The sequence below is a fragment of the Cotesia glomerata genome, linkage group LG3 (genome assembly GCF_020080835.1).
Source record: "Cotesia glomerata isolate CgM1 linkage group LG3, MPM_Cglom_v2.3, whole genome shotgun sequence".
NCBI classification, from domain to species: domain Eukaryota; kingdom Metazoa; phylum Arthropoda; class Insecta; order Hymenoptera; family Braconidae; genus Cotesia; species Cotesia glomerata.
The window spans coordinates 8,168,675-8,183,050 of record NC_058160.1 but is presented as its reverse complement, the minus strand read 5'-3'; the positions used below and the strand labels follow the sequence as shown (position 1 = coordinate 8,183,050).

Sequence of the window (14,376 nt, the reverse complement as noted above, 5' to 3'; positions counted from 1 at the left end):
TACTTGTAGATTGAAATTATTTTAAATAGTTTGAAGAGTATAAATTGGCTATCAAAATCATTTCTAAATAAATTGATCAAAACTACTATTAGTATAATTGAAAAATTATTCTACCAATATACAATGTTAGTTAAAAAATTGATACAAATATTAATATACGTGTATAATATATAACGAAGGATAAATAGATAGTATAGTAATCTTAATAAATATTAATCACTGATACCTCAATTATGGCACATCACTGTACAGATCGTGTTTGTTTGAGCTACAAGCAGGTGTAGCATCAAAGGCAAAAATTACTATCGAATGGGTTTGGCAGATGAATTGTAAAATTGTAAAAGTCAAGTAAAAGTACTTAATAAAGATTGATTTTTTTGGTAATAGTTTTCCGACACATGTGGCATGTCTTTAGTGGAGCTGCGCAATTTTCACATGCACCATGACCGCAAAGAAATGCAACATTGCGTCTTCGTTCCATGCAAATACTGCACATATTAACTTCCTCAAGATCAGCGACTCTTGTCTCGAGAAAACGCAATCTCTCTAAGTCTTTGTCCTTTTCTCTCTCCTTTTTTTCTACTTTTTTAGATACCTCTTCATTCTGTAAGCTATCTTCATTTTTCACTGGGACTTCTTTTTTACTCAAAATCCGATCTAGAAAAAAATTTTTTTATTTTATTTTTATGAATCTTAATAAAATTTAAGTATATGATATCTACCAGTTGATGAAACTGATGGATCATTTGTCCATTCTTCACTTATTTCATCGGTAACAGAAGCATTAGTATAACTTGGTGGTTCAACATTGCTAGACGCACTGCTGTTTCTAACAATAAAAATAATTATTGATACTATTTCTTTTTTTTTTACTGTGAAAAAAAAAATTTTGTCTAGAAAAAAATTTCTTGGCTTAAGAATCGTTTAAAATAAATTTTGGTTTTTTGACAAAAAAATATCAATATCTATCATGATAATAAAATATTGGCATTAATTTTGATAGATTAACAAACGAATAGGTTTACTTGAATTAAACAAAAAATAACTCGATTAATTCGATCAATTCTTGAGACAAGAAAATATATTCTTGAAAATTATCAAGAATATATATTCTTGTGACAAGAAAATTTTCTCAAGAGTAGTACTTTTTTTTCTCAGTATACTTTATAAATAATACTAAAATTGAAATAAACATAAAAACGAAATCTTACTCAGGTTCGGGGCCATTTATTCGGCGGAAATAAAAGTACGATCGTAGTAAGTCTGCAAAATTAATATCCGACCGTTCTAATGGCATTAGATCTAACGGTATTTTTCCTTTAGAATTCTTAACTTGCATTAAAAATGGACCATGATTTTCCATACTGACAAGAAAACATGCAAGTGCTAATTCTGTTGGAGCATTTGCACTTACTAGATCTTCCCAAATCTGAAAAAAAAATTGTTACTTTAGCTAAGATGTTTAAACTGTGAAAAATGTTTTCATAGCATATTAATAAAATAAAAATTTACAGCATTAATTATAGGCGCGTCACGACGACTATCTGAAGTTGGTGATGTGGCAGCATGATGACGGCATTTAGCTATAGCTATGTGGAGAACTGTGTCACCGTCTTCATCTGTTGCTAATATATCCGCATTGTGCCGTAAAAGTAATTCAACTAAAGACCAGTGACCTTGAGACACAGCTAAATGCAACGGAGTCTGTTTCCGATTATTTCTAAGATCTACAGTTGCCCGCCCCCCAGTTCTTGATAATAATATTGCTGCAACTTCTCGATGACCATTGAGTGCAGTTAAATGTAGTGCAGCAAATCCATCGTCTTTTTTTACATCAACAAGATGTTGAATTCGACTCATAAGCTTTTTTGTTGCGCTGTAATACAATTTAATTCAATAATAAAATAAAAATAGAAAATAAATATTATATTTTTAACTTACAGTGCATTTCCTTTCAATGCAGCATGATGCAAAACATTGAACCCACGTTTATTACGTATGGTAAAGTCTACTGAATCATAATTTATCAAAGCATACATGATGTCAGTTTCTTTACTAATAGCATCATGTAAAGCAGTATCACCATAAGAATCTTGAAGATTAACATTACAGCCGTGACGCAACAAAACCTGTACGCATGCTGAATTTTCTTTGTTAACGGAAACATGAAGAGCGGTACATAAACTGTTGTTTACCGCATCAATTGGTGCTCCTCTACTTAATAACAATTCCATTATACCAGGTTGATTTCTAAAATTCATATAAAATTATCGCTCAGTTACTTTTTATTTTTTGACATTGAGATTAACAATAATAAATTTTAATACTAACCCAAAAGCAGCATAATGTAATGGTGGATCACCGTCTTCATCAATAGCTTTTAAAGATGCACCAGCATCGAGAAGAAGAATACATAACTCACGATTTCCTTGATGTGCAGCGACTTGTAAAAATGTTTTTTTACCACTACAAATATCAACGTTACCAGAGTATTTTTTAAGAAATTCTCTAACAGCAGTTAAGCCAGCTTCTCCTCTAGCCGCGTCGCGAAGAAGTTTTTCAACTTCTATCGTCACATCGTTAGATACAGGTTCTAAAAGTGTTCAGTTTTTTTTTTGTCAATCGGTATTCAAATACATATTAAAAGTAAAAAATATTCCAAGTCAACATTTTTAGTACACTAACCCTGTTGTAAACGATGACCGTCAGTATGACCCGCTACTCCTTGGCCACTGGCAATTTTAACCACGCTAAGAGGATTAAATGTCCAAGTATGACCTTCCAATGTAACCCGAAGATCACCGTCTGGGTAAATTTTAATAACTTTTCCAAGTTTTCCCAATGCCTAAAACAAATTATATATATATATATATATATATATATATATATATATATATATATATATATATATATATAACGATTTATTAACTATTAATAATTTAATTTATTTAAGAAAAATTATTTAATTTATTAAATTTTAATAAATATTTTTTAACATTCAATAAATATTTATTTGGGAGGAAAGTACATTTATTAATAGTTAACAAATGTTTATTAACAGTTAATAAATATTTTGTTGAGTGAATTATATTACATTATAATAACGTTTACTGTAAAATACCAAATTCTATTACAGTTCATAATTATCTTTTAGTTTTAAATATTAAAAACGTTAATTTATTTAGTGAATTGAATTATTATCATGTATTCCAGCTATAGAGTAGTAAAAAGTGTCAAAAGAAAAATGGTATTTTTGTTTTTTATTTTGAATAAATATTTGTTAACAGTTAACTGATTAAATAAATATTTATTAAATTCTATGATGTTAAAAAAATCATTTACTAACAGTTAATAAAGCTTATTAAATATAAACAAATCCTTCTATCAGTGTATAAAGAAAGAAAAAAAAATACTTACACTTTTCATAACATCAATCCATTCACCATGACCTTGTTGATAGCTTTTTATAGCTGCAGCATCATTTTTAACTCTTACAATATCACCAAGAACAAATGTATCTTGGCTTGTAACTTTGGTCAGAGCTCGTGGATGAAATGTCCACCTATTATTACATCCTTCATACTGTACACGTACGTCACCTTTATCAGTTATTCGATGAACAGTACCAACTTTGCCAATGTATTCAGCCATCCGGGGATTCCAACCACCGTGACCAGCTTGCATTTCTTTTAGTACGTCGACATCTCGTAATACTTTAACTTTATCACCAACATTAAATGTTAATTGACCTAAATCATCAGATTGACTTGTGTCATTATTTTCTTCAGTCATTGTCTTTATTGATTGACCAAGAACTGGTAAATGTTCTTTGTAATAAGTTCCATTTGTTCCGTGTTCAACATAACAAAGATCAACACAACCTTTGTAACCAAGCCGATAAACATTAGTACTACCGGATGCCCATGTTACAGTAGCTACTGAGCGACTACTTTCATTATCCCATCCACGAATATCAATAACTCGTCCGGTTTTTCCAGGCCCACCGTCTTGATTTCCCCATTCCCAGTCTGGTCCTCGTACAACTTTAGCTCCAATAAAAATACCTTTCAACGGTATTTTTGTACAACCTTTTCTAGGAGTCAATTGAACTCTGTAAATCATAAAATTATTAAATTAAATAAATTTATACACTAAGAAAAAAAATTACTACTTTTGAGAAAATTTTTTTGTCACAAGAATATATATTCTTGATAATTTTCAAGAATATATTTTCTTGTCTCAATAATTTATCGAATTATTTTTTGTTTAATTTAAGTGAACCTATTCATTTGTTAATCTATCAAAATTAATGCCAATATGTTATTATCATGATAGATATTGATATTCTTTTGTCAAAAAACCAAAATTTATTTTAAACGATTCTTGAGCCAAGAAATTTTTTTCTGAACAAAAAAATTTTTTTTTCTCAGTGTATTGTTGAAGAAAATACTGAATAAATAAATAATTGTTTGTATACCCTACTGCATTAGATGTCTGAAATCTCTGGAAAATATGATTCAAATCATGTATATCACCCATGTAACATTGTGTGCAAAGATCATAATCATGACATTGTGCGCATTTCCATCTGATACCAACGATACCATGTCTTTTACATCCATCGCAAATTATATTGTTATGCTGGACACCAGCAGCAGCGTTATCGAATACGAGTAAATCATAATAACCTTGGTAACCAATTCTGTAGTTACTTCTAGATCCATGGTCCCACTGAACAATAACAGTTTTATCGGGTGTTTTGTCTGCAGGATTTGTGTTGGAAGTTGTTGCATTTGCTGGAGGCGAAGGTGGTTTCCCAATTTCTACTATAGTACCAGCATGACCTTCTCCATTGTCTTGATCTTTCCATTTCCAATCATAGCCTCTTACTACCCTTAAGCCCACCTCCAACATTTCCAACTAATTAAATATCGACCGTCGTTCTGAAAATTATTTTTTATTTTTTTTAACACATAATGTATTTTGCTTTTGATCTTAAAAAATAAAATATTTATAAGATTCATTTCAAAATTGAATATTAATTAGAGGAATAATTTAAATAAATGTGAATTATAATAGTGTAGGGCTTTGAACTTTAAGTATGAGTCATAAAAAATGACGTAGAATGTATTCATTGATTAATAAATTTGTAAACATTTTTCATTGTATTATTCATCGTTGCAATATCTTCAGAAATACTTTTTGATTTAACTTGATAATAAATTTACACCTAACAATAATATCACAGCCAAATTGTTAAACGACTAAAATATTTTTGTTGTCATAATAAAAAAGTAAAAAAAAATTTTTTTAATTTTATCAGAAGTCATCTTAGTACGGCGTTTTATTTAAATAATATGTTAAATTGATAATTATTGTAAAATAATAATGCTCAATGTTTAAAATATGCAACATCTATTTCAATTCATAATAATTATAATTAATTTAAAAAAGCAGAAACAAGAAAAAATGAGCGGGTAATGCACTACTTACTGAAATAATTTTCACCTGATGATCATAATGTCTTTGGCAGCAAGCTTAAAATCTATTGAAATATAATTGTATTTTTCACTTTTAATTGAAGTAATTACTGGTAATTGAAAAGAATAATCACTTTAGGTATGACCAGAATATTACACAAGAAATAGGAAGATATGATGATTATTATTAATATAATTATTATTTTCTGTTCGTCAACTAGAAACTATTTTCATGCACATTAAAAAGTAAAAAAGTTACCGTAACTCGTAACTTTTATGTGAAAATAAAACATTTGAGAACTATCCTATCTTGTTGATAGTACTGAACTCTATTTTAACTGCCGTCAGCTTCCATAGTCGTTGGATATGATATATATGCATCAAATTCAAACTCTTTAACGAAATACATAACGAAACATGTGCTTATTCTTTTGTCTCTTTTTTCATAAATCTCATATTACTTATTTTTTATTTCAACTTTTTTTTTAAATTCGAAGTATTCAAAAATAAAATCCGGATGAACAATCCTTAATGAATATCCCAATATCCATGTTTCTTTATGGACAAAAACTGAAAACCATAAAAAAATTAAGAGTTTTGTCTATTATAAATGAATAAATGAGAGATAAATTTTTTATTACTTGGAAATTAGTTATTTTGATTGAACAAACTTTATATTTTTATGATTAAATATGTATTTTGTGCAAAATACAAAAAAAAAAAAATAATTAAAAATTTACAGCTTACAGTTTATTAAGTTGTGATAATTAATTTTCTTCAACAGATGTCTTTATTGTTGACACTGAAGTTGACAAACATTAGAAATTTTTTTAGAGTTTTATAACAATGAAATTACTATCAAAAAAATTTAATAAAAAAATTCCACTTATGAAAAGTGAAAAAAATTATTAGTGGAAATTTTTAAAAGAATTTTTTTTATTGTATAATTGATTTGTTAAAAATATTAAAAAAATTGACAATTGTCAGCTATTACTTCAGTATCATTTTTATTGATTGATCAAGACCTAAAGATTTTGTTGAATCTTCCATTTTTTCCATGATCGGCCTAGTTGAAATCAACACAATCTTTACAATCAAATCGATAGATATTAGTTCTTCTTGATGCCCATTGAAGTGACGATCAAAAGCGACTAATCTCATTATCCCACCCACGAATAATGTCAATTATTCATTACTATGATGTCTTTCCATTTTAATCCATTGCGAATTATTTCGTTGTTCATTATTTTCATAATAAAATGAACTTGTATTTTTAAAGTTTTATCGTCTAAAAATTATTAATTTAGCAGATATTTGATAATTTTACGAATTTTTGTAACAAATAAATTATATTAAAAAAAAAAAATTATAAAAAAATATTGACATGTAAAAATTAAAAAAAATTAAAAATGCAATTTTTTAAAAATAATTTTTTGAAACTAATTAATTTGTTAAAAAAAATAGTCAAGTGACTGCTAACTTAAATGTCATAAAATTATTTGTTTATTTAAAATGAAAATGAATAATTTACAATTAAAATTATCTTTTAATTGATGAGATTTTTTGTTTTTATAGCAATAAATGTTCTTCTAATTCTAAAAATTATAAATTTTACAAAATTGTACTGAACAAAATGCACAAAATATTAAAATCTTACCAAGAATGTTATATCCAACTGGTGTCATAGTAGAAATTTATGAAAGTTCTTCCATGGATCTGTATATGTATCTATGCAGATTTTTTTTTCTTTTTTTTCTAGGGATCAAAAACTTTTTTCCGGTTATTCCTAAAAGTTTATTATTTTAATGAAATAGAAAAAAATTTTTCTAATTTTCAATAATTTTATAAAAAATAAATATTTTTTTGGAATAACTTATTTTGTAAATTGAAAATTATAAAAATCTATTGACAAAACAATAACTGGAAACCGGGGGTTTAGTATTAATAAGGACGATACTGGACCGACATAACGGATTACGGATATAGGAGCGCAAATGTATGTCGGCATCGAGTAAAAACATTAATTAATTTGTATTCTAAATTATCATTCCAAAGAAGACAAAATTAAAAATACTAAAAATTTATCAAAATAAAAAATATATCATAACAATACCAGATATATTATTTTATAAAAATATAAAAATGGATCATGTCGGTGATGGGGATGGTAGTATTGGTGGTAGCGGTAGTAGTGGTAGTGGTGATAACCGAAGTGCAGGCCGTGGAAGAGGACGCGGTTTTTGGGCACCTCATCCTCCGCCCCAGTCCCTCCGTCGACCACACAGTATTGTCGCTCAACAAACAAGTATGTACATTATTTTTTCTTCAAACTTTTATTTCTTTTAATTTGATTGTTCGTGTCAGCTGTTGTAATCTTTCGCATTTTGTTTTACTAAAGCGTCTGTACAACAAATTAACGAGATGTTTAACAACGTGTCGATGAATGACGTCGTCAAAAACTCGGACTTATCTGCTGATGCCGCTGAATTCGTACCCAGAAGTTTAATGACTTCACAGGGAAATGTAAGTTTCATTTTTGAAATTAATTTAAATTATAAATACCTCATTTTTTTTTTCTATATTGATGTCAATAATTATCCCACGTTGAACACGTTGAAAAATTCTAAAAGATTAACAAAAAAATTAATTGTTGATAATATTACATCATTTTTGAAATTTTAAATAATCAAATAAAAAAATTATCGCATCAAAGATATGATTATTACAATAAAAATATCGAATTTCATAACTTATAACCTTTATTTCTGAGCAGCATATCTACCTATATGGTGGAAATTGAATCTTACTGTATATCTAAATTTATTCTAAAACAGTATATACTTAAAAAGTTATTTGTAGATTGTCTTATCAGAAAATAGATTGAAATATTAATTTTTATATAATTATTTGTAAAAAGTACAAACTTTTACATGAAAAAATTAAAATAATTATTTATTTTAACATTTTATTATAAAATTTTTAGCAGCAAAATCAATCATGGCATCGACCATCGGTTCAAGATCGTTTAACTGCAGCAAGAAATACACATGGACATCATGAATCGCAGAATCATCAATATGGTAATCAACAACAGTATCCGTATCAGCCACAGCACATGCAATACCAACAATATGCTGATTCTCACCAAGGATATTCTCAATATGATGGTGGTTTTAGTAACTATGACAGAAATCATGTTAGTATTTAGGAAATTTTTATCAATGTAAAAAAATATTTGTTATTAAATATTTTTTTATCTTATTAATATTGTTACAGGATAATCATAATATGGGAAATAACCGTTCTGAGAATAGTTTACCAAATGTTTTGAGTCAGCTCAACACTGCAATGCAAACCCTAACCAGAAGTCCAGATCAATTTGAGAATCTAGTCGTGCCACTTGTTTCTAGCTTGACTCCTCATCTTAAAACTCAAGTTAACACTCAAGCAATTGTGTCAGCTATTATTTTAAAAGTAGTTATTTTTTTTTTAATTTATATTCGTAATAATAATGCTGTTATCTATTTCACTGCAACTTATCAATTTTATTAATTTTGAACTATTTTATTTTATAGTGTATTAGTGATGCCAATTTCCGATACAGTGGAGCTAGACTTTGCTCACATCTTGATGCTGTAGATACTCCAGCAGATGATACACCATCTATTTTCCGTACAGCACTTTTTGAACGGTATGTTATCCGTTGAACTAATATTTTGTTGTCGATGTTAAAAATATAAACTAATAATTATTAGTTCATTAAAAAGAATCTCAACTTTAGGTATAATCGACTACTAAAAACAACGAAATCTAATAAAAACTGTCATCATTAGTCCAAGAAATAGAATATCAGCTCTTATTAATAGATATCACACTGACATGAATTTTTTCGATGGTTCCTGTAAAGCTTTCTTAGCTAAATTAAAAGAAATCCTGTGATTTTTAATGCTGCAATAATTTTCCTTATGTATATTAGTCTCTTCTATTATAATTTTTGTTTAAATAAATTTCTCAAAATTTTTGTATTATTAATCTGCACAAAGCCGATTGGCGTTTAAGTATATCAATAAATAAATAAAATAATTGATTTCAGCTGTCGTGAAGAAGCTGATACTTTGTCTGGATCATGGCCTACAATAACTTCACACACGCCAGAAGACGAGAAAAAATGCCATGGGCTTATGCTTTGTTTAGCAGAACTAGTTGCTCAAATGGATTCTCATCCTGCGTCAATTTTAGGCAAGCTTCTTATTGAAGTTATTTCAACTGCTCTGAAAAATCCTGGCCCCAACTCTGCAAAGTTTATCTGTCAATCACTCAAGGTAAATTATTTTTTAATATAAATATGTGACTCTAGAAATAAATTATTTTTTTAACCGTTAAAAAATAAAATTACAGTTAGCTGGTCAATACTTGGAAAGAGACAGTACTGCAAATCGACAAGAAATTGAACGTGTCATGAAAGAGCTCTCAGAACTCGTGATTGAAGGCCGAGTAGATCAACACATAGGTCGTATGGTAAACAGTGTTAAAGAACTGCGAAGTGGTAATTGGGGTCGTTCTGTATCTTCTCATGGTCCTGTGCCCGCTGATATTAATCAACCTCCACAACAGCAAGTTCAAGAACAGTTGCAATATCAGCAGCTTAATGAACCTGTACTCTATGGACCTGACGGAAACATTCTGTCAGCAGAGGAACGTCGATTTTGTCAAGATCTTTCAAATATGGATGATGGAATTGATGAATCTTGGTAAATTTTATTTACCTTACTTTTTTTGTTATTATTATTTGATTTAACATTATTATTTTATTAAAAATTTAATAATTTTTTGTTTTAATTTATAGGCAACGAGGAGTGAATCAACGCGGGGTTGATAATCACGCAGAAGATGAAGATGAAGATGATATTATTGCTGCTGCTTATGAAGAATTCCTCAAATTAACACCTAATAATATTTCAAGTGGAGTAAAAAAAGGATAATGAAGGGACATATAAAAAAAATGAAACTCTTCCAGGCTGAGGTTGATTTTTTCACTAATATTATAAATTCCCAAAACGACCTGGTTATGCTAATTATTTATTTCTTTTCATCAGACATAAATAATCTTTTTATAGAATATAAATATGTATGTAAATGTTCTATCTATGTATATTTATAGGTCAACTACGGTCGATATGATATGCACTTAGTCGATTATCTGATAAATAACGTATTAATTAAATATTAAAAAAAAATTAACTTCCGCACTTACCACAGCAACCTTTTTTTTTATTCTCTGTATTGAAATAAAATAAATGAATTATTATTTGAAAGGCAAACTTTATACGTTCAAGTGATATTATTTCATAAAAAAACGCTAGCTTAGTATATTTTTATTAATTAGAAGACTAATTTCATGTTGAATTAAATTAATCTATTGGTACATACAAGATATGAATTTACGGGCTAAGTTATCGAACAAAATTTTTTTTTCAAATTAAATTTTATTAAATTTTTAATTCATGCTATGAATAATTTATCGGAGATTAAGGGATAGGTGCCTCTATTTCCCATAAAATATCTATTATCCATACTTCTGTTTATTACAGTATGATAATTTTCTTGTAATAAAAAAAGACGTCAATAAACATTACTTTTTATCGATGTTTCACCCGTTAATTCGAACATAAAAATTGGTCAACACAAATATGTCGATGAGAATTATTAATTCATGAATGAGAAAATAAAACGATAAAAAAATTGTTGACTTTACTATTCAATAACGTGTAATCTTAAAAAAAATAAAAAAAAAGAAAAAAACATATAAATAATGTTTTCAAACATAATGAAGGTAAACAAGAAGGTATTTTTATTAAATAGTTTCTATATAAAGATAGGGTGATACCTAATTGATCATTAGTCATAAGTCATGATATAAACGATGTGATGATGTTAATTTTGAATATTCCAAGTTCAACGTAACTCATTTTAAATGTGGGTCTGAAATTCTTGAAAGTTATTCTACTCGGTTTCGAGGTCATGTATACAAATTCAAGGTTTTAATTACCATTTAAGTATAGCAAAAAAAATATCTGTACTACACACATGACGTTATGTTATTAAAATCAACAATACTGTGATGTATTTTCTATTATTGGTTCAAATATCTGGAGGCTGAAAGACCATGAGGATCAGTCTATTGATACAAGGCGTGGTCTACTTGAAAATAACGTTAAAACAAGTATGTATATAAATTCACACAGGTAGTCTACTGAATTATTTTATTATTAAAAAACAAATAAGAAGATGTAGGTGTAATACTGAGTTTAAGTCAAGGAGCTTCTCAGGGTTACGCGTGGGTCAACTTGGAGTTCCCAAGATCGAGTATGGTGGGGTATTATATCCTATATTCCATTTCATTTACTCACTTATTTTCTCTAAATAAATTTTAGGCTCAGCGAAAAAATCTTTCAGTCGTTGCTATCGCATGCTGAAGAGTGGACTGTATTAGAGTTGAGATCATGTAAATAAATTTAACTAATTCAATAGACTATTATTTAAATCGCTGGTGAAGAATTGATTTACTTATTTTTTTATTTTTAATTAATACTAGATAATTATCTATGATGACGAGGATATTGTTAGTAATTTTGTTAGCATTTATTGCTAACAGTGTTTCTGCCGGAGATGTCTATTATCACCCGAAAGTGGTATCATCAGGTAAAAACAATCATATAAAATAATTTATGTTAAAGTAATCAAGATGTAAATTATCTTGTTTTTTTTTTTTTTTTTTTTTTTTTTTAGGTGGATGTGCTTCCTATACATGTGGAACAAATGCTAAATGTTCAATGACTGATGGTCGACCTGTCTGCTCGTGTTTAAATCTACATATGGGTGACCCTTTGATTCATTGTCATAAAGTTGAATGCATAAGTAAGTATAAAATAAAAGCTAATTTTACTTAACTTAAACAATCAGGCACTAAGTATGCTTTTTTTTTTTTTAATTTATTTTTACCTTTTTCAGTTCCTGAAGACTGTCCAAGTCACAAGACTTGTATCAAAAATCATTGCTCTAATCCTTGCGCTGGTCTTTGCGGTGTAAACGCGAATTGTGAAGTTAGAAATCACGTTCCGACGTGTTCTTGTCCAGATGGATATGCTGGAAATCCATTCCAATCTTGCCATGTCGCCGATCCACGTAAGTTACCTACTAAAAATACGTAATACAATAATTTTACATTAATTATGATGCTAAAAATAAGCAAAGTTACTAATTTTTTAGATAGTAAATAATAGATTTTTGGTAAATATTTACAAGTGGGGTCAACCATTTTTATTTTCATTTTTTTAACGAAAATTCTATTTGATTTTAAAATATATATATATATTTTTTTTTCTAAATAACATAAAAAAATGAACAATTGAAAAAAAAAAAAGTTGATTATCACAATTTTACAAATTTTTGTTCGTTTTTTTATGTACTTCTCAAAAAAAAAAAATCTATCAAAAACATCAAAAAAATATAAAATATAAATTTTATCCAAAAACATGAGCCAAAATTTTTTCCAATTTTTGAAGGAAAAAAAGCTATCGAAATCTTTATTTTTTTTTTTCACATTTTTTATGATAAAAAAAAAAAAAAAAAAATTTTAAATGTTAATTTTTCACCTAGTTATGGCCCAAAATGGGTTTGATCCCACTTTTGTAAATAATAATCAGATTTTTTTGTTAAAAACAAATTTTTTTAAAATATTTATTACTTATTTTATAATATATTTTTAATAAAGAGGCGGCTTGCAAACCGAGTCCTTGTGGAGCAAACACACGTTGTGAGGTAATCAACGGAATCCCAACATGTTCATGTCTCCCAGGGTACCGAGGTTCACCACTAAATGGATGTCGCCATGAGTGTGAAAGTGATGCTGAATGTGCCAATCATCTTGCTTGCTCATCGAACTTTAGATGCGAAAGTCCTTGCAAGTGCGGTGATGGAGCAAACTGTGACGTGATCAATCATCAAGCCAAGTGTTCATGTCCAAAAGTATGTAATACCTTAAATTGTGATTATTATATAAACTAATTAAATATATTTTATGTCTAGAATTGGTTAGGAAATCCATACACAAAATGTTACCCTGAATGTACTACTCACTCCGATTGTCCAAGAAATAAACCAGCATGTTTTTATCAAAAATGTAGTAACCCATGTGACGGAGCTTGTGGAGTCAATGCTAATTGTGAACTTAAAGGTATCACTGCGGTATGTAGTTGTCCAAAACACATGACTGGAGATCCATTCAAATTTTGTCGACCATTTGAACCTGGTAAGAAATATCAAAAGCTATAAAATTTTTAAAAATTATTTACAGTTTTTAATAAAATAAAATCAATTGAAATTAAATAAAATAAAATAAATGAAATTTTTTAGAGGATCTCTGCAGACCAAATCCTTGCGGTGAAAATGCAATTTGTACACCTGGACATGATAACCATGGAAAAGAGAGACCAGTATGTACTTGTCCTACTGGATATACTGGAGATGCTTTAACTTATTGTCGTAAGGGTGAATGTCAAGTTGACAGTGAGTGCCCCGACAATCGAGCTTGCATTGATTATTACTGTCAAAATCCGTGCACAGGGAAAGAGTGTGCACCAACCGCAAGATGCGAAGCCCGACGTCATATTGCAGTCTGTACCTGTGAAGATGGAACGCGAGGAGATGCAATTATTGGCTGCAACACTATTCATTCTCACGTCAATGGATATGGAAGATATTTAAATGGAAAATGATGATACTGATCATTTTTTGTACCATTAACAAATACTTTTTATTTTAAACAAAACAGTGCCTATAATAAGACTAATAACTGATACCTGATTTATGAGATTGTATTTTTGAAGTACTACTA

The 14,376-nt window shown here is 28.6% G+C and overlaps 3 protein-coding genes across 9 annotated transcripts; 2 read left to right on the top strand and 1 right to left on the bottom strand.

Moving 5' to 3' along the window:
• Positions 1-3: 3 nt before the first annotated feature.
• Positions 4-5,764, bottom strand: LOC123261684 (E3 ubiquitin-protein ligase MIB2). Of its 5 annotated transcripts, none has more exons than XM_044723427.1 (10): positions 5,740-5,764; positions 4,478-4,943; positions 3,418-4,111; positions 2,686-2,845; positions 2,332-2,593; positions 1,942-2,250; positions 1,513-1,876; positions 1,212-1,429; positions 723-829; positions 4-657 (listed from the first exon to the last, which is right to left on the bottom strand). In XM_044723427.1, exons 2-10 carry the CDS (start codon positions 4,912-4,914, stop codon positions 359-361), a joined length of 2,850 nt encoding a protein of 949 aa, XP_044579362.1. In that variant the 5' UTR covers positions 4,915-4,943; positions 5,740-5,764; the 3' UTR covers positions 4-358. The 5 variants fall into 5 exon arrangements, with proteins under 5 accessions (XP_044579362.1, XP_044579358.1, XP_044579357.1 ...); XM_044723423.1 differs by lacking the exon at positions 5,740-5,764 and adding an exon at positions 5,490-5,726 and having other exon boundaries at positions 5-657; XM_044723422.1 differs by lacking the exon at positions 5,740-5,764 and adding an exon at positions 5,494-5,726 and having other exon boundaries at positions 5-657.
• A 1,812-nt stretch (positions 5,765-7,576) lies between these two features.
• On the top strand, positions 7,577-11,126 carry LOC123261779 (polyadenylate-binding protein-interacting protein 1). Its single transcript, XM_044723563.1, has 8 exons — positions 7,577-7,785; positions 7,879-8,003; positions 8,464-8,676; positions 8,757-8,954; positions 9,056-9,171; positions 9,574-9,802; positions 9,879-10,231; positions 10,327-11,126. Exons 1-8 carry the CDS (start codon positions 7,623-7,625, stop codon positions 10,460-10,462), a joined length of 1,533 nt encoding a protein of 510 aa, XP_044579498.1. The 5' UTR covers positions 7,577-7,622; the 3' UTR covers positions 10,463-11,126.
• Positions 11,127-11,824: 698 nt separating this feature from the next.
• LOC123261780 (neurogenic locus notch homolog protein 3) lies at positions 11,825-14,278 on the top strand. 3 transcript variants are annotated; one of them, XM_044723564.1, is made up of 8 exons: positions 11,825-11,851; positions 11,915-11,985; positions 12,076-12,182; positions 12,270-12,398; positions 12,492-12,665; positions 13,255-13,508; positions 13,569-13,791; positions 13,896-14,278. In XM_044723564.1, the coding sequence occupies exons 3-8, from the start codon at positions 12,086-12,088 to the stop codon at positions 14,255-14,257; spliced, it is 1,239 nt and encodes a 412-aa protein (XP_044579499.1). In that variant the 5' UTR covers positions 11,825-11,851; positions 11,915-11,985; positions 12,076-12,085; the 3' UTR covers positions 14,258-14,278. The 3 variants fall into 3 exon arrangements, with proteins under 3 accessions (XP_044579499.1, XP_044579502.1, XP_044579500.1); XM_044723565.1 differs by lacking the exon at positions 11,825-11,851 and having other exon boundaries at positions 11,890-11,985; XM_044723567.1 differs by lacking the exon at positions 11,825-11,851 and having other exon boundaries at positions 11,875-12,182.
• The last annotated feature ends 98 nt before the right edge of the window (positions 14,279-14,376 follow it).